Below are 23,904 nucleotides of genomic sequence, written 5' to 3'. Positions count from 1 at the left end.
ACGTTATATACAAACTTATACACTCCTTATTAAGTTTTATTAGACTAAGAGTAGTCCACATTTGACCTATTGAACGCATTTCTCGACAAAGAATCCTTACTATTGACCCTTTCGGTCCCACTTTATATTAAGTGGCCCTAATACCTGTGAACTTACATGGTAACTACATGTGTACATAGTATGTAACTACAGCGTAAGTACACACTGGTAGATAGTATCTACAGCTGTAATATTTGTGTACCTACACATATGTAACAACTAACGGAATGGTATGCGTAAGTACAAATGTGTAACAGCACATTGGTAACAACACTTCTTTCACTTCAGTAAGTACACGTGTAACAGGAATTATGTAACTACATTTTGTAACAACAATATGTATTTAATCAAGTGATCCCTATGGTCATACCATGTATTTATGACTAGCAGGACTAATGTTGAATTACAGTGTACTTACATGGTAACACCTAAGGAAAGGTAAACAATATAAAGTCTAAAAAGGTCATCCTTACTGTATTATTTAAATTTTATTATTTATTTATTTATTATTATTTATTTAAATCACTATATATACAGTGTACTTACATGGTAACACCTCAGTAACTGTCCACTTAATATAAAGTGTAAAATGTTCATAATTACTGTGTAATAAGCAAAACCCAAACTTCTGTGAAACACTGTATTTACAGTGTACTTACATGGTAACTCCTCAGGAACTGTCCACTTAATATAAAGTGTAAAATGTTCATAATTACTGTGTATTATGCAAAACCCAAACTTCTGTGAAACACTGTATTTACAGTGTACTTACATGGTAACACCTCAGTAACTGTCCACTTAAAAGTGTAAAATGTTCGGAATTACTGTGTAATATGCAAAACCCAAACTTCTGTGAAACACTGTATTTACAGTGTACTTACATGGTAACTCCTCAGGAACTGTCCACTCAATATAAAGTGTAAAATGTTCATAATTACTGTGTATTATGCAAAACCCAAACTTCTGTGAAACACTGTATTTACAGTGTACTTACATGGTAACTCCTCAGGAACTGTCCACTTAATATAAAGTGTAAAATGTTCATAATTACTGTGTATTATGCAAAACCCAAACTTCTGTGAAACACTGTATTTACAGTGTACTTACATGGTAACTCCTCAGGAACTGTCCACTTAATATAAAGTGTAAAATGTTCGGAATTACTGTGTAATATGCAAAACCCAAACTTCTGTGCAACACTGTATTTACAGTGTACTTACATGGTAACACCTCAGGAACTGTCCACTTAATATAAAGTGTAAAATGTTCATAATTACTGTGTATTATGCAAAATCCAAACTTCTGTGTAACACTGTATTTACAGTGTACTTACATGGTAACTCCTCAGGAACTGTCCACTTAAAAGTGTAAAATGTTCATAATTACTGTGTAATATGCAAAACCCAAACTTCTGTGAAACACTGTATTTACAGTGTACTTACATGGTAACTCCTCAGGAACTGTCCACTTAATATAAAGTGTAAAATGTTCATAATTACTGTGTATTATGCAAAACCCAAACTTCTGTGTAACACTGTATTTACAGTGTACTTACATGGTAACTCCTCAGGAACTGTCCACTTAATATAAAGTGTAAAATGTTCATAATTACTGTGTATTATGCAAAACCCAAACTTCTGTGAAACACTGTATTTACAGTGTACTTACATGGTAACTCCTCAGTAACTGTCCACTTAATATAAAGTGTAAAATGTTCATAATTACTGTGTAATATGAAAAACCCAAACATCTGTGAAACACTGTATTTACAGTGTACTTACATGGTAACTCCTCAGGAACTTAATATAAAGTGTGAAATACTCGATACCAACCACAATTTACTCTATATGTACATTAATGTATATGTATATTAACATTATAATATTAACCCAAACCTCATTTCTAAATACTCAATTTAATATGGCATTTAAAATGTAGCAAGCATTGCAATCGCAGTTACACTGTGTACACTACACAATAACAGAATACTGTAATTTACTGTAAAGGCAAATTGGTCACCAGAATGTCACATTAAAAAATAGAAATTAAAGGGAAAAAATAAAGGAAATAAATGGTAAATCTTTAAAAGTGCTATGCAGTAATATCCCAGAATCTATCAAAGCATAACTATCACATTTATACAGTATTTCAGAGTTTACTATCCACTATGCAACCTTGTTTTGCAAATACTCCTAAGATACAAGGCAGAAATGGTTTGCATGGCATAGCCAAATTTACGAATCTGAAAAAAGATCACAGCAAAGTTAAAAAAAGAGAGGACATCTAGAAAATCAAAACATCATGCATTTTCAGCTGATATAACTTTAATTAAATCTAAACCTGTATGCTTTTCTAATATCATGGATCAACTGTGCCAAAGCACCTTTCCTATTTCTTCTTGCCAGCCAGTAGTGCCACTGGATGAATTTCAAGTGTTCTTTTAATAGTTTTTTAGTTTTGTTACCCCTGAATCTTGATACCTGTGCCTTGATGGCTAGCCAGGCCCGTTCAATATGTTGTGTGTGGCAGCCAGTTTGGGGATCAACAAAATTTTTACTGTGGTTTACAGTTAGGTGTTTGTATCCTTGTGGTTGTAGCGCATTCAGATATGCCCTCCAATTGTCACTATAAACAGCTGACCCCCTTCTGATGTGCCTTTTGATGATGGGCATCAATGTGGTCCTGGAACGGTCCTTTACCAACTTTAAGACTGGTAGGCGGCGAACTCCTTTAACCTCCATCATCCCAAACACCCAGCCTTTTTTTCTCTGCCAAGTAGTACGGCAGCGGCCACGATTAAACTGAAAATACATTAACACAAGAAACATAACAAATGTTAACAGCAGATAAACCTGGATTGTGTTTGATAAAACATACACTTGGATTCTGATCTCCCCATGACCATTTGGGGGGTCATTCAAGCCATTGCTCAGCACATATGAATATAGATAGTGATATCACTTCTTTATAGCAGAAATAAACTGCTGCAGAAAAAGTTAGGTGACATGCAAAATGTAATGTGTGCTTGCATTACTTATCACAAATGTATTGGAGTAAAAATTACTTTTACTTGTTCAAAAATGTAGTCAAATAGAGAGTAAAAGTTGCTCATATTTGATACTCAGTACAACTACAACGTATCCTTAAGTACAGAAACTAATTACATTTACTCAGATACTTTACACCTCTGAGGAGAACTTATTGTTCAGCTATTGGCACATCATTCAATCACATCTTTTGATTGCATGTGGTATTTTGATGTGATATTAACACTGGCAATATTAGTGAATGTCGCTTTAGTATTTCAACATGGTAAAAAACAAACTTTTTGTATTTCTCATGTCAGATGTACCTTTCTCTTGTGAGCAAACTTAGACTCATCTATGGCCACAAACTTCTGTCTTGACTTCCCGCCAACTCTAAGACCTGTTTTTCTTTTCAGTTTACTCAATGCATTAATGCAAACCTGTAAAAAATAAGTGGATATTAGTACAAACAAAATTAATTACAGTTCAATTAGCTGAGCAATGTAGTACTGAAGAGTTATTAAATTTAAGCTACCTTCCTGAGCAATTTGTTCATTCTGGACAATGTTGTTGATGTTTTGGCAACACAGTCTTCCATCAAATCAATTTGTCTTAGATGTAGACCCTGTGAAAACCTTTAAAGAAAATAATTTTAATTAATAAAAAACAACAACCAAAATGTAATGTACAAAAAAGATGATTAGAAATAAATATTAATTTAAAGGGCCCCTATTATGGATTTTTGAAAATGACCTTTCATGTAGTGTGTAACATAGCTACAAGTGAATGAAAACACTTGTGCGCACACAGCAGGGAAAACTCAAACCAACAGCTGATTTCTGTGGACACTGGACAGTATCAAGTTGAGAAGGTGGCGCTTTGCTCTATAATGTGAAGGTAAAGACAGTTTTATTACCCTGCCCAAGGATGAGCATGTGAAGATCAGTGGTTAAAGTTCATCTTTACCATGATATCACAGGAGGAGTATAATCATAAACTCTTGCTGTGTTCCCTTAATTTTACTGAAGACTGCTTCTCAAATCGGACACAGAGCGGTAAACCAATCACAAGATACTGCGCTGTCTGGCCAATCAGAGCACAGATTAGCTAGCGGAAAGGAGGGATTTATAAAGATTGAATCATTTGACGAGTCGTTTGAGAATCATTGAAAATTTGATGATGTGCAAATGTATATTATGAAGAATTTTTTTTTTTTTTTTTTTTTACCTTTGATTAATATAAACGTTGTAAGAGACTCCACAACAGCATTAAGAAACTTTAAAATAGCATAATAGTGGCCTTTTAAACAGTAATACATGTTCTTAAAAAAGTTATTTTAGGTATAATAGCTGAGTCTTAGTTGTTTTTTTAGGTAATACACAAGTTAAAAACAATGGGTAATATGGAGTAGCCTAGGTGGAATGCCATTGCAAACTTCTATTTAACACATTGATGTGGAGAGTTGTACATTAAAACTTGAATAGTGAGTTATTTTCCTACTTTTGGAGAGGACCTCGGTGAACATTTGCAAGATGAATAACAAATTCTGCTTGCAAAAACTATGTAACCACATTAACTAGCTATGTTATTGTTACAGGTGAAAATCAAAAAACTAGAATATTAGTTTTAAACATATAAAAAGTTAATTTATTTCAACTTAAAAGGTAAAATTAATATATACTTTTCACATGCAAAGTGAAATATTTTTTATAATTTTGATGATTATGGCTTATAGCTATGAAAACCTTTTCACAATATGCCGTGTTGCAAGCACCAAGTAAGAGATTGATTTTGTGTAACTCGCATTAGACTGAAGTCATGGACTGCTTCAGTATTTTTTGATTGCTTTCTAATATATTCCCAGTTTCAATAACCATTTTGTTTTTCATGCTAGTGCTACTGCTAGTACTATATTTCAATGTTGTCTTTATTTCTAATCAAAAAAAGCAATAGGCCTAAACAATTTCATTAACGGTTCTTAGCTTTGTTTTTTTGTTTTTTTTTCTGTAGTCAGATATGCTTTTTCCTCCACCAATAAATTAATAATCATCATTAAAATTTCAAGAGCAATAATCAACCATAATGATTTTGTCTTAATATTACAGCTTTACCTCTATATTGACTATATATAATATATAATATAATGACTGAATGGTTTTTTTTTACAGGCTATTTATCTTATGAAATGTAAATGCACAGTAAATGCCATGTCAGATGCAGCTTATGTTCCACCTTTGCAGTGTAAAAATAGTTTTAGTTGATGGTGGCAGTAACAGTTTGTAGAATTGTGATTGAATAAAGTAATTGGTTAAATTTAAGTATTTGAAAAACACAGATACTCAGGTTTTAATAAGGTAAAACTGCCCTCTATACAGTGCTTGTCAAATTTATTACACCTCCGTCACCTGTCAAAATAAAGATAATGTATTTTCAGAGTCTCTCAAAAATGGTTTAAAACTAAAACTATTATTGTAATTTATTATGCAAATAACTAAGTGAAACAAATATTTTTTAATCACACAAAATAACCAAAAAACGTAATGTTTTGTATGGCCTATTCTGGTCTTGATAACAGTTTGCATTCTTCCTAGAATTTTAATGTACTTTTCCACAGCCTCTGTTGTTATTGACTTCCAAATAGTTTCTAGTTGTTCCCAAAGACTTGCTTTTCATAAAACATTTTGTGCGGTCTTTGAATCCACTAAATCCCAAATTTGTTTGTAAATTTATTATATTTAAGCTTTAGAAACACTACTGTGTCCTGGTGTGGATTAACTATTACAGAAACTTAAAAAATATATTTTCGTAATCGCCAACACTGTTAGTTTAGGGCAGATATGGTGCAAACCTTACATTACACACACACACACACACATACATAGATAGATAGATAGATAGATAGATAGATAGATAGATAGATAGATAGATAGATAGATAGATAGATAGATAGATAGATAGATAGATAGATAGATAGATAGATAGATAGATAGATAGATAGATAGATAGATAGATAGATAGATAAAAATTTGATTATCATTGACTATAGTTTTGGAACACTGAGCCATTTTAGGCTAAGCCGATGAATGTCCCTAATGCAACATTGCATCAGTTTGGCTACATTTGCAGACGATAACATTATCCTTTTATGTTTTTACAAGATGATCCGGCCCAGCAAATAGATGAAGAAAACCAAGGTAAAGAAGACAGTGACAATGACTTTTCTATTGTTGAAGTGGCATCTCCAGAAGCAGGTGAGTTTGTATTTACTTAACTCTGGTGAATTTTTAAGTTAATCTTGGTCGTTATATCTTTGTGAGTACTGTCTATAGAAAAAAAGAAAAAAAAACGGATTGGTGCTTGCAACACGGAGCTGTTTCAGTTAATGCCCAGAGCTCCCACTCAGCTAACACAGCAGCTATGGGGGCATATACATAAAGAGTGTCTTTGTGCCTCTAAACAGACACAAAATGCAATTAAAATGTCTGTCCAACATGAACAGGGCCCTTACATGACAACGAGATGCGTTTAGCAACTTAGTCATTGTTTAAACTCACCGAAATAGTGTTTTAGACGGCAAGCTGTTGTCTCGCTGAAGTCCCGTGGGAATTCAGTTGTAGCCGGAAAAAATGTAAATAGCAGGGGGGAGGAGCGTTACGAACAATTTCTTCTTCACTTGTGAGCCGATCATCACTCTTCACACACACAACGCTCCTCCCCCCTGGACTATTTACATTTTACCGGCTACAATTGAGTTCTCACGGGACTTCAGCGCGAGACTACAGCTTGCCGTCTAAAACACTATTTCGGTGAGTTTAAACAATGGCTAAGTTGCTAAACGCATCTTGTTGTTATGTAAGGGCCCTGTTCATGTTGGACAGCCATTTTAATTGCATTTTGTGTCTGTTTAGAGCATAGACCGTAAAAAAATATGGACGACGCGACTTCATTGACTTCCGCTGACCAAAGTTGAAGCTTTCGTAGGCCCGCTCACGGCGCTGACATCTTGGTACCGAGTCTGCGCAGTAGCGATCTCGGGACCGGAGTTGCGCAGTAGAGAACAGGAAGTAGAGGCGCGATTATCAAAAGCCCGCCCACACTCTCGCAGATGCAGAACAATTCATTATGTTGGTGTGAAATAAACAGTTATGGAAGTGTAGAAATTAAAGCTAAAGCTCCAATCTCCTCCCAAAAATCCAGAAAAAAGTCCGTTAGTGCCTCAGTGACAACTTCACTCAGAGAACCCGTCAATCTCAGCTGTCAATCATGACGTCACACCCCTCGTTTTTATAGCATCAAATAACTCACTAAAACTAAACTTATTTAAAAAACGAACACTTGAAATGAAATTATTGTAATAAAAACTGCCTAAAATGACAGAAACCATCTTTAGGAAACAATTATTTGAAGTGTAATTAAATTGTTTAGTGTGTCTCGCGCCCATTCTAATACATGGAGAGGCGGGGTTTAGGAGCTATACTGGGACCGGCCACCGGGGGGCGATCGAGGCGCGAAAGCTTCAATTTCTGACTGGAGCACTACAGGCTTGGTTTAGAGGCACAAAGACACTCTTTGTGTATATGCCCCCATAGCTGCTGTGTTAGCTGAGTGGGAGCTGGGCATTAACTGAAACAGCTCCGTGTTGCAAGCACCAATCCGTTTTTTTTTTTTTTTTCTATAGACAGTACTCACAAAGATATAACGACCAAGATTAACTTAAAAATTCACCAGAGTTCTCTTTTAATGGGGAACTAAACAGGGTTGTGTTTCCCAAAAGCATTGTAAGCCTAAGTTGATCATAGAGACCATTGGTGGCAATTGTTATACGATCAACTTAGGCTTACAATGCTTTTGGGAAACGCAGCCCAGGTTGTATGCATTTTGAATTTGAGATCAGCTGCTGTAACTGAGGTCTTGTCCACTTTTTCTGTCGACAATGTATGACAAGTAGTTCTGTCAACGTTAACACAAATGCATGCCATTTAAGTTTTGTCCAGCTTTAACGCAATTAACGCAGCATCTGTTATTTCTGTCATCCTTTAGTTATACGATTGCGCTCTTATTCACGCAAATGGTTTTAACCATTCATGCATGACAAGATAAAAAAGAACATCCTGACACACACACAACACTCAGAAAGACTTGCACGCCAGTATTGCGCTTGAACGAACAATAACACACACATTTATGCCAAAATGTTTGTTTTGTCGATGAACAGTCTTAAAGGGATAGTTCACCCAAAAATGAAAATTATGTCATTAATGACTCACCCTCATGTCGTTCCACACCCGTAAGATCTCCGTTCATCTTCAGAACACAGGTTAAGATATTTTAGATTTAGTCCGAGAGCTTTCTGTCCCTCCATTAAAAATGTATGTACGGTATACTGTCCATGTCCAGAAAGGTAATAAAAACATCATCAAAGTAGTTCATGTGACATCAGTGGGTTCGTTAGAACTTTTTGAAGCATCGAAAATTCATTTTGGTCCAAAAATAACAAAAATTACGACTTTATTCAGCATTGTCTTCTCTTCCGGGTCTGTTGACAATCAGCGTTTACAACACTGCAGTGGCGCTGCTGACGTGTTATCTGGTACGCCCGAGCTTTGTTTACAGTCTGAGGGAGACACACACTGTAAACAAAACAACCTTCGCAAACATGTCTAAGGATTTCGACACAGAGGAAGACTTGCATTTTTTGCTCAGACATATTTATTTGAATGCGAATACACGGCACACCAGATAACACGTCAGCAGCGTCTTACGTCAGCAGCGCCACTGCAGTGTTGTAAACGCGGATTGTCAACAGACCCGGAAGAGAAGACAATGCTGAATAAAGTCGTAGTTTTTGTTATTTTTGGACCAAAAAGAATTTTCGATGCTTCAAAAAGTTCTAACGAACCCACTGATGTCACATGAACTACTTTGATGATGTTTTTATTACCTTTCTGGACATGGACAGTATACCGTACATACATTTTTAATGGAGGGACAGAAAGCTCTCGGACTAAATCTAAAATATCTTACGGGTGTAAGAATTATTTTTAGTTCACTTAAATTAAAAATGATAGTTTTTGAAGCCTGACATTTTTTTTAAATTTTGACTTTTTAGTTTTCATCAAAACATTAGTATAAATTACTAATATCAGTGATACTGGCCTTCATATATGAAAACTGTGATACCGCTGATTTTCTATTACTTGTTCATAAAACAAAATATGTTGTTGATATTACATTGTTTATAAAGGAGGACAGGAGGAGTCTTCCTCCTTGGATGACAAAGACAAGCTGATGGTCATGGCCCAGGCAATAAAGGCACTTGAAGAGGAACGAGATTTTCTCCGTCAAACTGTCCTAAAACTCTCAAGTAAGAAATATATATCTGTTTTGCTCTATTGACTGTTTTATGACCCAATTTGGTAACACTTTATTTTAAGGGTCCAGAATAATGCATTGGTTAAGCATTAATTAAGGATTAAAGGGATAGTTCACCCAAAAATGAAAATTAGCCCATAATTTACTCACCATCAAGTCATCCTAGGTGTATATGACATTCTTCTTTCAGACGAATAAAATCTGAGTTCTCTTACGAGAGGTTCTCTCGTATTGCGTAAGTTCCTTACGCTACGGGAAAGTATTCTTTCTTCGAGATTTCTGAAAAACCCAAAATTATCCTTAATTTTGTAACATTGTCAACGCAGTGCGGCAGCCTGGCAGACCATAGCAGGCTATTCCAGCGTGCCATTGGCTGCTCTGCTGGCAACTGCAGCAGCCTATCGGTGAGCCCGCGTGACGTGGCGACCAATGAGGGCGCTTCGCGCCCACCTGGCTTCATTTGCCTACAGGTGGGGCGTGGCCACGTGTATATAAGCAGGGCTCACGGGCTGCATATTCGATTTTCTTTTCTTCAGCGAAGCCCTTCGCATCGCTGGATCTGGAACCCGCCGCCGTTGAACGTGCAGACGAGCAAGCAGAGGACAGCGCCTGAAGAAGCCGGCAGCATCGCGCCACCTTCAGCCATCCGTGCCTGCTCTGCTATCCGGCAGCATTATATCCTTTTATTGCTCAGTGTTGTCGCCGCTGCGTCACACTTTCACAAAAAGAGCCGAGCGTTTTTCTAAAAATGTCTCGTTCCACCTGCGGCTCGTGTCACGCGCAGCTCAGTTCCGGGGACCGCCATGTGATCTGCGCTCTCTGCCTGGGCCGTGATCACGCCGCCGCCGCACTTCTCGCCGGCGGATGCCCGGAGTGCGAAGAACTAACGATGTCGACCCTGCGGGCTCGACTCGATCAGTTCGAAGATGACATCCCTCCAGTCTCTGCTAAGCCGCGCAGGAAAAAGCGCCGCTCGCAGCGGACTCCGGAGTTGGCCGAGAGAAGCTCGCCGGAACCCTTCCCGCCCGCTTCACTCTCGCCTTCCCCGCCCCCACCCCAGGCCTTCATTTCTGTTGCCGCCTCTGGGGATGAGGCGGATGCGGCCGCGGAACGCGCCGACAGCTGCTCCATCATGGCTTCCGACAGCGAGGAATGGTCTTCCGCGACCTCTTCAGTCCGAGCCTCCGGACGCTCTCGAGCGGGTGAGGACGCCGAACTGTTGCGCCTTCTCACCCGGGCTGTCGAGCAGCTAGGCCTCGAATGGGCCCCGCCTAAGGTGGCAGCGCCGAATCGGCTCGACGGATGCTTCCTGAACAGTCGCCGCCGTGCGCCCACCACCAGGACTGCACCCTTTCTGCCAGAGCTTCACGAGGAGCTCGCGAAGTCCTGGAACGCGCCATTCTCCGCGAGGGTCTCGTCTCAGGCTTCTTCGACGCTCTCACAAGTTGACGGCGCGGCTGAGAAAGGCTACAACGCTATCCCTCCGGTGGAAGAGGCGGTCGCAGCGCACCTTTGCCCGCCTTCTGGTTGGCGCTCAAAGGCTGCCCTCCCGTCTAAGGCCTGCAGAGTGACGTCATCGCTGATCGGCCGCGCTTTCGCTGCCTCCGGTCAAGCTGCGTCTGCTCTGCACTCTATGGCCGTGCTGCAAATCCTCCAAGCCAATCTCCTCCGTGATCTGGACGAGAGGAGCTGTGACGCTGAGCTGTTCACGGATTTGCGAAGCGCGACGGATCTCTCCCTCCGCGCTACCAAGACCGCAGCACAGGCCCTCGGACGCTCCATGGCCTCCCTCACGGTAGGTGAGCGCCACCTCTGGCTCACGCTCGCGGACATGCGAGAAACAGAGCGCGCGGCCTTCTTAAACGCCCCGCTCTCTCCATCTGGGCTCTTCGGACCAGCGGTCAAGGGGATCGTCGACCGTTTCTCCGAAGTACAGAAGACGACGCAGGCCATGAACCTCTTCCTGCCTCGACGCCCAGGCGCCAGCGGTAGCTCCGTTGCTCGCCGTCCTCGCGACCAGCCAGCACCGAGCTCCACGCAGCGCCCAGCGCGGCCCCCTTCGTCTCAGCGAAGACCGAGCGGCCGCCCCAGATCGCGCTCTTCCAGCCACGGTAAGCCGCCTCCCCCTCGGGGCCCCCGGCCTAGGATCGTGCTGAAGTCCGAGCCTCCAAAGCCCTCCTAGCCAGAGGCAAGAAACGACGGTTAAGTCCCGCTGCGGCCGGACCACCGTCAAAACTCTTTTTCCTGTCAGCCCCCACCACTGTGGCTGCTGCAGAGGAATTTCACGCAGCCAACGAGCCGGCAAAAACGCCCTCTCGCCTGTCAACCACCGCCGTTTTTACGGCGAACCAGAGAAATCACAAAAGTTGCATTATTTCTGGTTGCACGGCTCACGCCGTATGTGTTTCAAATGCAGTAAATGTGCCCACTTTTCTGTGTTCACCCCTGCACATAAGCACAATAAACCCCGTGTCCCCCACTCACATAAAGCGGCCTCCGGCCGCTCGAGTGCTAGAGTTAGGTCACGTGTCCGCTTGTCTGCGTCCACGCCTAGCCACCACACACGCTGTCACACAGCCACTCTTAACCGGTCATGTTCCACGCGTAAGAGTTGTGCCCGCTCAAACGCGCTCACACATTTTCGCGAACATTATGCCCCAGGCGCTACGCGCCGCGCCACACACCATTTGTTTTCCGCCCAAGGTGGCCGAAGCGATGAGTGTAGGGCCACACACAAGACATTCCCCGCTCAGAGCGGTAGAGACACAGTGTGTAAGGCGGCCAGCCACCGAAAGCGAGCGGCTGGCCCACAGCACAGAGAGCGCGCGCACCGCGCCCGCCCCTCTTATACGGGCCGTCAAACCCGCGAAACGCGGCGTTTCGAGCCCAGAGGCCGTTCTGTCCCGTTTGGCACACGCGAAAGCGTGGGAAGCCATTCCAGGTGTATCAGAATGGGTGCTGAGAACAGTGAAGCACGGCTACACTCTGCAGTTCGCTCGCCGCCCTCCGCGCTTCTGTGCGCGTATAGAGACGAGAGTGAGCGAAGAAGTAGCACATCTACTTCGAGCGGAGATAGCCACGCTGCTGTGCAAAGGGGCTATAGAACCGGTTCCCCATTCTATGAGCGAGTCAGGCTTTTACAGCCGATATTTTCTCGTGCCAAAAAGGGACGGGTCGCTCAGACCGATTCTGGATCTGAGGCGTCTGAACAAAGCTCTTTTGAGGAGATCGTTCAAGATGCTTACGACCAAGCAGATCCTCGCGCATATTCGCCCGAGAGACTGGCTAATTTCCCTAGATTTGAAAGACGCATATTTTCAAATCAAGATAACGCCGCGTCACAGGCCATTCTTACGATTCGCCTTCGACGGCCAGGCTTATCAATACACCGTCCTTCCGTTCGGCCTGTCACTAGCACCCCGTACATTTACGAAGTGCATGGACGCGGCCCTCGCTCCCCTGAGAAACCGGGGGATGCGAATATTGAACTACTTGGACGACTGGCTCATCCTGGCGCAGTCAGAGGCCGAGCTCCTCGCCCACAGGGCAATGCTGCTCAGCCATTTGGACAGCCTGGGGCTCACGGTCAACTGGACCAAGAGCTCATTAGTGCCCACGCAATCAACCTCATTTCTGGGTTTGAATCTGGACACTGTGGCTATGTCTGCCCGCCTGTCACCACAACGCACGCGCCAAGTTCGGCGCATGGCTGCGTACTTCCGGCCGGGCAAAATCGCACCTCTCAAGCTTTTTCAGAGGATGCTGGGACGTATGGCCTCAGCTGCAGCTGTGCTCCAGCTGGGCTTAATGCGCATGCGCCCGCTGCAACGCTGGTTAAACGCCCGAGTGCCTCACAGAGCCTGGGCTGCCGGAGGTTTCAGGATCAGAGTAACTCAGGGCTGTGTTGCAGCCCTAGAGCCCTGGTTAGTAGCCGACTGGTACCAGCGGGGAGTGACAATGGGAGCCATTTCACACCGCAAAGTCATCTCGACGGACGCCTCCACCTCGGGTTGGGGCGCCGTTTTCGAGGGCAGACCGGCCTCGGGCCTCTGGTCGAGCGGAGAAAAACTCCTACACATAAACTGTTTGGAGATGATAGCGGTAGAGAACGCGCTCAAGCAGTTTCTCCCGTTTATGCGGGGACACCATGTGTTGGTCCGGTCGGACAATACCACGGTGGTGTCCTACGTGAACCGGCAGGGCGGTGTCAGGTCCAGGTGTCTGGGCAATCTGACGGAACGCCTGCTCGTGTGGGCACACAGCTCGCTGCGCTCGCTGAGAGCGGCGCACGTTCCGGGCCACCTCAACGTGGGCCCGGACAAGCTGTCCAGGGGCCTCATTCTCCCAGGAGAATGGTCCCTGCACCCCCAGACAGTCCAGCTGGTATGGCGCCTATTCGGCAGAGCGGAGCTCGACCTCTTTGCAACAAAAGAGAACGCCCGCTGCTCGACGTTCTTGTCCAAAAGCGAGGATGCGCTGTCCCAACTTTGGCCCAGCCTCCCGCTGTATGCTTTCCCGCCGATTTCCCTATTGACCCAGGTTATAGCGAAAATCAGGGAAACGCGCCGCCCGGTGCTCCTTATAGCGCCGCGCTGGGAGAACCAGATTTGGTACCCAGAGCTGGTGAAGCTGTCGCACTCACCCCCCTGGCCAGTTCCGCTGAGAGCAGACCTCCTCTCTCAAGCAGGAGGGTCAGTTTGGCATCCCCATCCAGAGCGATGGTCTCTGCATGTATGGGTGACCAACGGATACCCGTTGACCTGCCCGAAGGGGTTATGAACACGATCTCACACTCTAGAGCCCCCTCAACGAGGCGGTTATATAGTTCTAAGTGGTCGGTGTTCACTGAGTGGTGTGCTTCCAAGGGATTGGAACCGCAGCAATGTGGGGTCCAGCGGGTGCTCTCCTTCCTCCAGGAGCTCTTGGAACTGGGCAGGTCCCCTTCCACGCTCAAAGTGTATGTAGCGGCTATAGCAGCGTTCGCCCAGACGACGCTAGGCAGCACGCTAGGAAGGAACGAGCTCATCATCCGTTTCCTCAGAGGAGCTAGACGGATGAATCCCCCGCGGCTCCCATCGGTTCCTATTTGGGATCTGGCCTTGGTCCTAGAGGCCATGAAGGCTCATCCCTTTGAACCGCTCGAGACTGTGGAACCAAGGTTCCTTTCGCTAAAAACCGCGTTCCTGATAGCTCTGGCTTCAGTGAAACGCGTGGGGGATCTACACGCGCTCTCAGTGAGCCCGACGTGTATGGAGTTCGGTCCTAATGACTCTAAGGTCATTCTCAGACCGAGGCATGGTTATGTCCCCAAAGCGATCGGCACTCCTTTCAGGGCGCAGATTATCTCCCTCTCGGCTCTGCCAGCATCCGACGAGGGGGACGGTGGCAATATCCTCTGCCCTGTCAGGGCATTGAGGGTTTATGTCACACGCTCCGCCGCCTTCAGGCGTTCTGAGCAGCTATTTGTTTCGTTTGGAGGGCGCGCTAAAGGTCTCGCCTCCTCGAAACAGACCCTGTCCAGGTGGATAGTGGACGCGATTGCAACTGCATACGCTTCCAAACACCTGCAGTGCCCGCTAGGTGTCAGAGCACACTCCACCAGAGGCATGGCCTCTTCGTGGGCTTGGGCCAGAGGGATTTCCATCCACGATATTTGCGTGGCGGCAGGCTGGGCCTCCCCGTCTACGTTCGTGAGATTTTACAATCTGGAAGTTCCTGCCTTACAGGCGAAAGTGTTATCAGTTCAATAAGGCTGTTGGTTCTGCCCGGTGATTCTGCGCAGACATAGCTCACATACTGGTAGTAAGTTCGGTACAAGGCTTATGTAAATTTGAAGGAGACCGGCGGTACCGTTCCCTCATTTACGAAAAGAGCTATTGTGAGTTTGAAGGTGACCGGCGGTGCCGTTACCTCACTCATATGACAAGATATTGTGAATTTGAAGGCGACCGGCCTTGCCGTTCCCTCATTCATGAGACAAGGTGTGGTGAATTTGAAGGCGACCGGCAGGTGCCGTTCCCTCATTCATAAGGCAGGGTGTTGTAACCACCCGTTGTAACCACCCGTCAGTTCAAACGAAGTGTCCGTATATGTGGTGGCCCGTTTCCTTTACCGGCCACCCTGCCCGAGCAGTGTTATGGTCCCCGGTTCCCTGGGATACATATGCTGTATGCGAGGCGCGCACGGCGTTGACAATATGTTCCCGTAGCGTAAGGAACTTACGCAATACGAGAGAACCTCTCGTAAGAGAACGATACTCGGTTACTTAACGTAACCTCGGTTCTCTCTAGAAGAGGGAACGAGTATTGCGTTCCTTGCCGTGCGCCCCGCGGGCTTTTACGCTTCAGAACTACGAAAACCGAATATGCAGCCCGTGAGCCCTGTTTATATACACGTGGCCACGCCCCACCTGTAGGCAAATGAAGCCAGGTGGGCGCGAAGCGCCCTCATTGGTCGCCACGTCACGCGGGCTCACCGATAGGCTGCTGCAGTTGCCAGCAGAGCAGCCAATAGCACGCTGGAATAGCCTGCTATGGTCTGCCAGGCTGCCGCACTGCGTTGACAATGTTACAAAATTAAGGATAATTTTGGGTTTTTCAGAAATCTCGAAGAAAGAATACTTTCCCGTAGCGTAAGGAACTTACGCAATACTCGTTCCCTCTTCTAGAGAGAACCGAGGTTACGTTAAGTAACCGAGTATCGTTATATTACAAAAGTCCAGGCTAATCCAAGCATTTGAATTGGATTCATAGTTGCTCTGTTTTTGAAGTCCATAAAAAGTGCATCTGCCCATCATATAACTGCTCCACGCGGCTCTGGGGTGTTAATAAAGGCCTAAAGGCCTTCTGAGGCGCATCGATGCGTTTGTGTAAGAAAAATATCCATATTTAAAACTTTATCAACTAAACTTTTGACCGACCGCCTTTCCTGTTCAATTTATGGAAAAATTGTTGAAAGTTACCCTGCTGATCGAAAGACTAACACGACCAGGTGTGCTCGTCATGACGTCACGTACGCATCTTGAGTTTCACTTTCAACATTCAACACTTTTCCATGGAATGCGGTCGGTCGAAAGTTTACTTGATAAAGTTATAAATATGAATATGTTTTTACACAAACGCGTCAATTCGCTTCAGAAGGCCTTTATTAACACCCCGGAGCCACGTGGAGCAGTTATATGACAGACAGATGCACTTTTTATGGATTTCAAAAACAGAGCAACTATAAATCCAATTCTAACGCTTGGATTAGCCTGGACTTTTGTAAAATAACTCAGATTTTATTCGTCTTAAAAAAGAATGTCATATACACCTAGGATGACTTGGGGGTGAGTAAATCATGGGCTAATTTTCATTTTTGGGTGAACTATCCCTTTAAGTTGTTCACAACTAAGCATTAGTTAAGCACGAACACACTAGTAATTAATGATTAACTTTACATTTTAAGGGTCCGTAATTATGCATTAGTTAAACTAGTAATTAATGATTTGCTTGTTCACAATTATGCATTAGTTAAGCATGGACACAATAGTAATTATTGATTAACTTAACATTACAGTAAGGCCATATTAGACATTATTTACAACTTAATAAGTCATACATTATTTTTGTGTAGCGATGTAATTAGATTTCTGTGTATTTTCTGTTAAGTTAACTGAACAATAAGTTAGTAATTATTTAATTACTGCTGATTTTGCCGTTATAAATTGCTAAAATAGTGTAATAAAGACAATTTAACCCCCTATTCTGAAGTGAAAGTTTTATCCTCATTAATTATGGCACTTATTGAGTAATATTTAAGTTTATTAACCAGAATAAGCCAATAATTAAGCCTATAAATTCATAAGCAGCTTTTACAGACACAAAACATACTTTTTTTTTTGTATATTTGGATAAATGGTGAAAGGTAACGTTAACATTTACACAAAAGTATTATGATTTTACAGAGAAAAAAAAACTTAAAATATATTTTATATTAAAAAAAAAGATGTACAATTTCCCTTGTACCATTTTATAGATAGGTGTTAAATCCCTAAACCCAAACATAACAAACAGAATAAAAAATGACAATACAACTTAATGAGCAGAAATGTTTTGGAAAATTTACATTTTAGTAACAATATAGCATTAAAATTATTTGTTGAGCCACTAATCTCACTCAAACCTCTAAACCTACACATAACCATTTCTTAAAAGTATGTAACGTTAGGGTGAACGTATAAAGAAAAAACATAACAAAAGTGTTATCACAATAATTTCTTTATTGTGAAAATGTCAAAAGCGGTACCAATAGTAATCCAAATTGCGATGTTTTGCAGTCGAGTCCTCTCTGGCGATACAGAGAATTTAAGTTATTAAATTAAAGCTTAACTCCACTTTTTGAAGGCGTGCACGCGTTTGGTTTCTCATTCAAACACTAAAACACGGCATGTCGCAATCTGTGATGAAGCAGGCGAGAGCCAATAAGCGTTTGATATCACTGCCGTAAAACAAGATTTTTTAATTCATAATAGTGATGGGAAGTTCGGATCACTTTACTGACTCGGATCATTGAATCTCGTTCAGCAAAATGAACAAATCTTTTTTCAAGTCATTTCGTTCATTTCAGCAGAATCGAATTAAAACGTTACATGCTACATTTTTCAACACATTTAGTACTTTTGGAATAAAACATAAAATATAAGCTAATGCAGCCACGGTCAAACTTTGAGAAATAAATGATTAATGAATTGCTTAAATTGCTTCAGTCTATGTATGCAGTCTGTTAGTTCACCTCACCTCCCGATCCAAATCGTGCTTTCCTTTGTCACTTCACATTTAAACACGTCTGTTCCCTGGAAAGTTTAGTTCACCTCTCGGGTATGAGCCGTTAGTTCCGGCATCATGTCTGATCTGGGCCGTGACAGCCTCATGTAATACATGCGTCCGGAAACAGAATTGATTAGTTCACCAGGTTCGAGTCTTCAGGTTTGAGTCATTCGTTCATCAAGTCCCAGACCCATATGCAATATGCAGTCACCGGAAACAGAAAAGATTAGTTCATCTCCCGAGTCTTCTTGTTCAAGTTGTTCGTTCTTTTTTCACGTGACCGCTTTCCTGTTCAGTGTCTCGCAACATATACAATATTACAGTCGTATTATTGACTGCATGTTGTAATATATTTATTATTATAAAATCATCAGAAGATATGTGCAATAAACATTTGTTATGCCTATCCGTTCTGAACAACCCAATGTGTCCAGGCTTCATAGGAAAATCAATTAAACTAGCTAAAAAAAACTGAACTAAACAAACATAAAAAACCTCACTTGTTTGTAAGGAATTGTGAATTAACCATAGACTGTAAAGGAATTAACTAATTTCTGTATCCAACACGGCTGTCACGTCACGTGACAAAAGAACGAGACTTGAGAGATGAGCTGTTTCTGCATTCAGCCTATGGGGACTTGAACGAACGATTTGAATGAGAAGACTCGAGAGATGAACTAATCTTTTCTGTTTCCGGTGACTGCATAGCCTTGCCTATGGGCTGGGACTTGATGAACGAATGACTCGAGACTGGTGAACTAATCTTTTCTGTTTCCTGTACAGAACATATGGGATGTTGCGCATGCACAGTCAACACAAAATGAACGAATCACTCTCTGAGACAACCCGATATTCTTGAGTCATATTAAAGATTCGTTCAAAATGAACGAATCGTTCATGGACGACACATCACTAATTCATAACGTGCGCAGGATTTGTTTACGGTCGCAGTTGAACATTAAGATGAAGATCGCTGGATAAAGATCATCGTATGGATTCTAAAGATGAGGATTACAGCGAACAAATTAAATAGGTGTATTTTGTGAATTTATGTTGCGTTTTGGTGTACTTTTTAGTCATTCTGTCCCACAGCAAACAAAATAAATATTACATGATAAATAATGGTTAAATGATTACAGAAATGTTATTCATTTTAGAGTTTTAAAGTGTAGTTTTGTTTAACATAATCCTTTGAACCGAGTTTGCAGCAGAAGTCACAAACAGCTAAATGTTTAGTGATGTCAATGTTGTACGTTTTAGATGAATGTAGAACCAGACATTTTACATAAAAATACACATTCTCGTGAGATCACGTTGCAGAATAACTGCTAAACAAACCAATAGTGTAAATAAGAACTTATCTTTAGAACAGGGGGTCAAATTGCCTTTATTAGTACTGTATTAATGGTAGTTATGCTTAATTATTGGCTTATTCTGGTTAATAAACTTAAATATTACTCAATAAGTGCCATAATTAATGAGGATAAAACTTTCACTTCAGAATAGGGGGTTAAATTGTCTTTATTACACTATTTTAGCAATTTATAACGGCAAAATCAGCAGTAATTAAATAATTACTAGCTTATTGTTCAGTTAACTTAACAGAAAATACACAGAAATCTAATTACATCGCTACACAAAAATAATGTATGGCTTATTAAGTTGTAAATAATGTCTAATATGCCCTTACTGTAATGTTAAGTTAATCATTAATTACTATTGTGTCCATGCTTAACTAATGCAAAATTGTGAACAAGCAAATCATTAATTACTAGTTTAACTAATGCATAATTACGGACCCTTAAAATGTAAAGTTAATCATTAATTACTAGTGTGTTCGTGCTTAACTAATGCTTAGTTGTGAACAAGTTAATCCTTAATTAATGCTTAACTAATGCATTATTCTGGACCCTTAAAATAAAGTAATTACTGATAGTGATTCCACATCAATCATGAAATGCTGATTACTTCTCTAAGCATGTTTGACTTTTTGTCTACCTAAATGTGTTATTGTGTTCTTAGACAGAGGGGCAAAAAAGAAAGTTAAGAAAATCTTGGACTCAAGCACTGAATGCAGCACCAGTGGCACTGATGAGGAGTCCCTGAGTTCTTGCTCCTCTTCAGAGTCATCTGATAGCAACATTCCTCGGAAGAGGAAAAGAGGTCATAAAAAGAAGACCAAGGGTGCTACCAGGTCAAATACGAAGCACAGTTCACGTGGTAAGCGCATGTTCTGTTTTCGAATCTCATCTTTCTGTTGATATGTGTTTACTCCATATAACACATTGCACATATTGGTTATCAGTCTCCCTGACTACAATTGGTACTGATATCGTCCCTGAAAAAATCAGTTGACCCCTAGTTTGGATTTATTTTCCAATATTGTTAGAACATTAACATATTTAGAATATGTCTGAGAAATGCAAACATGATTTGTATGATAGGAATTGAAAAAAATGCTAGCAGTTCAAGAACACCAAGAATTTGTTATATGTTTGTGTGGTGTGTGTTTTAACTGGAAATGTATCAGTTTGATGCAAGTCTAGTTTTTTTCTGGTTTTAATTTTGTTATTCTTTCTACAGCAACAACCCCAGAAGATGTACTGAAGCGGTACAATAAAGTTCTTCACGCCTTCAAGAAAGAAGGGAGTATCAGTAAGGCATGCGCCAAAGTCGGGGTTGACCGAAATACACTGGCATTAACAGCTGTTGTGGCTGAAATACAGCTTGTTGATCCAGAGTTTTACAGAAGCATCTCAAAGTTCAGAGTCAAAGAGGAGAAACTCTGTGACTTTGCAAAGAGGTGCCTGCAGTCACTGACAGCAGACCTAAGGTCTGACATAGAAAAATCCAAAAAAGAGCGTAAACTGCTGCCAATAAAATATAAAGTGAGATAGAAAGACAAAACCTCCAATCTACGTATTTATGTTTTGATGTTATTGTTAAAGGGTTAGTTCACCCAAAAATGAAAATTATGTCATTAGTTACTCACCCTCATGTCGTCCGACACCCGTAAGACATTCGTTCATCTTAGGAACACAAATGAAGATATTTTAGTTGAAAGCTGATGGCTGAGAAAGGCCTCCATTGACATTCAGTACATTTACACTCACAAGACCCATAAAAGGCACTAAAAACGTCGTTACAAAGTCCATCTCACTACAGTGGCTCTACAATAATTTTACGAAGCAACGACAACAGTTTTTGTGCCAAAAACAAAATAACTACTTTATTCAACACGTCCTTGTCTTCCGTGTAGGCCTCGGATGTGAACTCACGAAGCACCACGACGCATGCGCGAGAATATGACGTAGAACCGGCGTTCGGACACGTGACCCAGAAGCGAGGTGGAGATTTGTTTACAACGAGCAGAGGAAGACGCGCCGTATCTAAGCTGTTGAATTCTACATTGATCGTGCTTTAGGTCTTAGTGCGTAGTGCTCAAAATGTGACTAAAGTGTGCATTTCATGGATTCCCGAACGCCGGCTCTACGTCATATTCTCGCGCATGCGTCGTGGTGCTTCGTGAGTTCACGGCCGAGAACAACAAGGAAGACAAGAACTTGTAGAATAAAGTCGTTATTTTGTTTTTGTTTTTGGCACAAAAACTATTGTCGTCGCTTTGAAAAATTATTGTAGAGCCACTGTAGTGAGATGGACTTTGTAACAACGTTTTTAGTGCCTTTTATGGGTCTTGTGAGTGTAAATGTACTGAATGTCAATGGAGGCCTTTCTCAGCATCAGCTTTCAACAAAAATATCTTCATTTGTGTTCCGAAGATGAACGAATGTCTTACGGGTGTCGAACGACATGAGGGTGAGTAATTAATGACATAATTTTCATTTTTGGGTGAACTAACCCTTTAAGGTACATTTTGTAATTCACTCCAGTTCACTGTGCTAAACTGTGATGTTCCTTAAACCATGATCAAAATTGTCAAATTAAACTCAGTTACCATTTCAGAACAAGAATTAATATCAAGAATTATACACTGCTGTTCTAGTGTTAACCCAGCTGCAAGTACACTGAAGTTTTGCTTCAGAATCTGTTAAACTTTTGAGTTTAATGTGTTAATAAACATTGTTTAGCTTTACTAAACCCCCCCCCCCCCTCTTTTTTGCAGTCCTCTATACATGATTTACCGAGAGGTAATCAAGGTTTAATACTTTGACATTTTACTAATGCAATTGTTAAATTACTTTCAAGTAAGTGGGAAGTTCCTATGAAATTATCATGTAACAACACTGATGGTACACAACATTTACCCTAACGATTACACTTTATATTAAGTGGACAGTTACTGAGGAGTTACCATGTAAGTACACCGTAAATACAGTGTTTCACAGAAGTTTGGGTTTTGCATAATACACAGTAATTATGAACATTTTACACTTTATATTAAGTGGACAGTTCCTGAGGAGTTACCATGTAAGTACACTGTAAATACAGTGTTGCACAGAAGTTTGGGTTTTGCATATTTCACAGTAATTCCGAACATTTTACACTTTATATTAAGTGGACAGTTCCTGAGGAGTTACCATGTAAGTACACTGTAAATACAGTGTTGCACAGAAGTTTGGGTTTTGCATAATACACAGTAATTATGAACATTTTACACTTTATATTAAGTGGACAGTTCCTGAGGAGTTACCATGTAAGTACACTGTAAATACAGTGTTGCACAGAAGTTTGGGTTTTGCATATTTCACAGTAATTCCGAACATTTTACACTTTATATTAAGTGGACAGTTCCTGAGGAGTTACCATGTAAGTACACTGTAAATACAGTGTTGCACAGAAGTTTGGGTTTTGCATATTACACGGTAATTATGAACATTTTACACTTTATATTAAGTGGACAGTAACTGAGGAGTTACCATGTAAGTACACTGTAAATACAGTGTTTCACAGAAGTTTGGGTTTTGCATAATACACAGTAATTATGAACATTTTACACTTTATATTAAGTGGACAGTTCCTGAGGAGTTACCATGTAAGTACACTGTAAATACAGTGTTGCACAGAAGTTTGAGTTTTGCATATTTCACAGTAATTCCGAACATTTTACACTTTATATTAAGTGGACAGTTACTGAGGAGTTACCATGTAAGTACACTGTAAATACAGTGTTGTACAGAAGTTTGAGTTTTGCAGATTTCAAAGTAATTCCGAACATTTTACACTTTATATTAAGTGGACAGTTCCTGAGGAGTTACCATGTAAGTACACTGTAAATACAGTGTTTCACAGAAGTTTTGGTTTTGCATATTACACGGTAATTATGAACATTTTACACTTTATATTAAGTGGACAGTAACTGAGGAGTTACCATGTAAGTACACTGTAAATACAGTGTTTCACAGAAGTTTGGGTTTTGCATAATACACAGTAATTATGAACATTTTACACTTTATATTAAGTGGACAGTTCCTGAGGAGTTACCATGTAAGTACACTGTAAATACAGTGTTGCACAGAAGTTTGGGTTTAGCATATTTCACAGTAATTCCGAACATTTTACACTTTATATTAAGTGGACAGTTCCTGAGGAGTTACCATGTAAGTACACTGTAAATACAGTGTTGCACAGAAGTTTGGGTTTTGCATAATACACAGTAATTATGAACATTTTACACTTTATATTAAGTGGACAGTTCCTGA

At 41.3% G+C, this 23,904-nt stretch overlaps 1 protein-coding gene across 1 annotated transcript; it reads left to right on the top strand.

Moving 5' to 3' along the window:
* Positions 1–5,983: 5,983 nt before the first annotated feature.
* On the top strand, positions 5,984–22,339 carry LOC307119226 (uncharacterized protein). The gene is made up of 4 exons (XM_079805387.1): positions 5,984–6,316; positions 9,310–9,429; positions 20,267–20,464; positions 20,828–22,339. The coding sequence occupies exons 1-4, from the start codon at positions 6,211–6,213 to the stop codon at positions 21,139–21,141; spliced, it is 738 nt and encodes a 245-aa protein (XP_079661513.1). The 5' UTR covers positions 5,984–6,210; the 3' UTR covers positions 21,142–22,339.
* Positions 22,340–23,904: the final 1,565 nt, after the last annotated feature.

This window comes from Gobio gobio (genome assembly GCF_949357685.1).
Source record: "Gobio gobio genome assembly, chromosome: 22".
Lineage (NCBI taxonomy): Eukaryota > Metazoa > Chordata > Actinopteri > Cypriniformes > Gobionidae > Gobio > Gobio gobio.
Note: the sequence above shows the minus strand (reverse complement) of the source record. Positions and strands in the feature narration are given on the sequence as shown.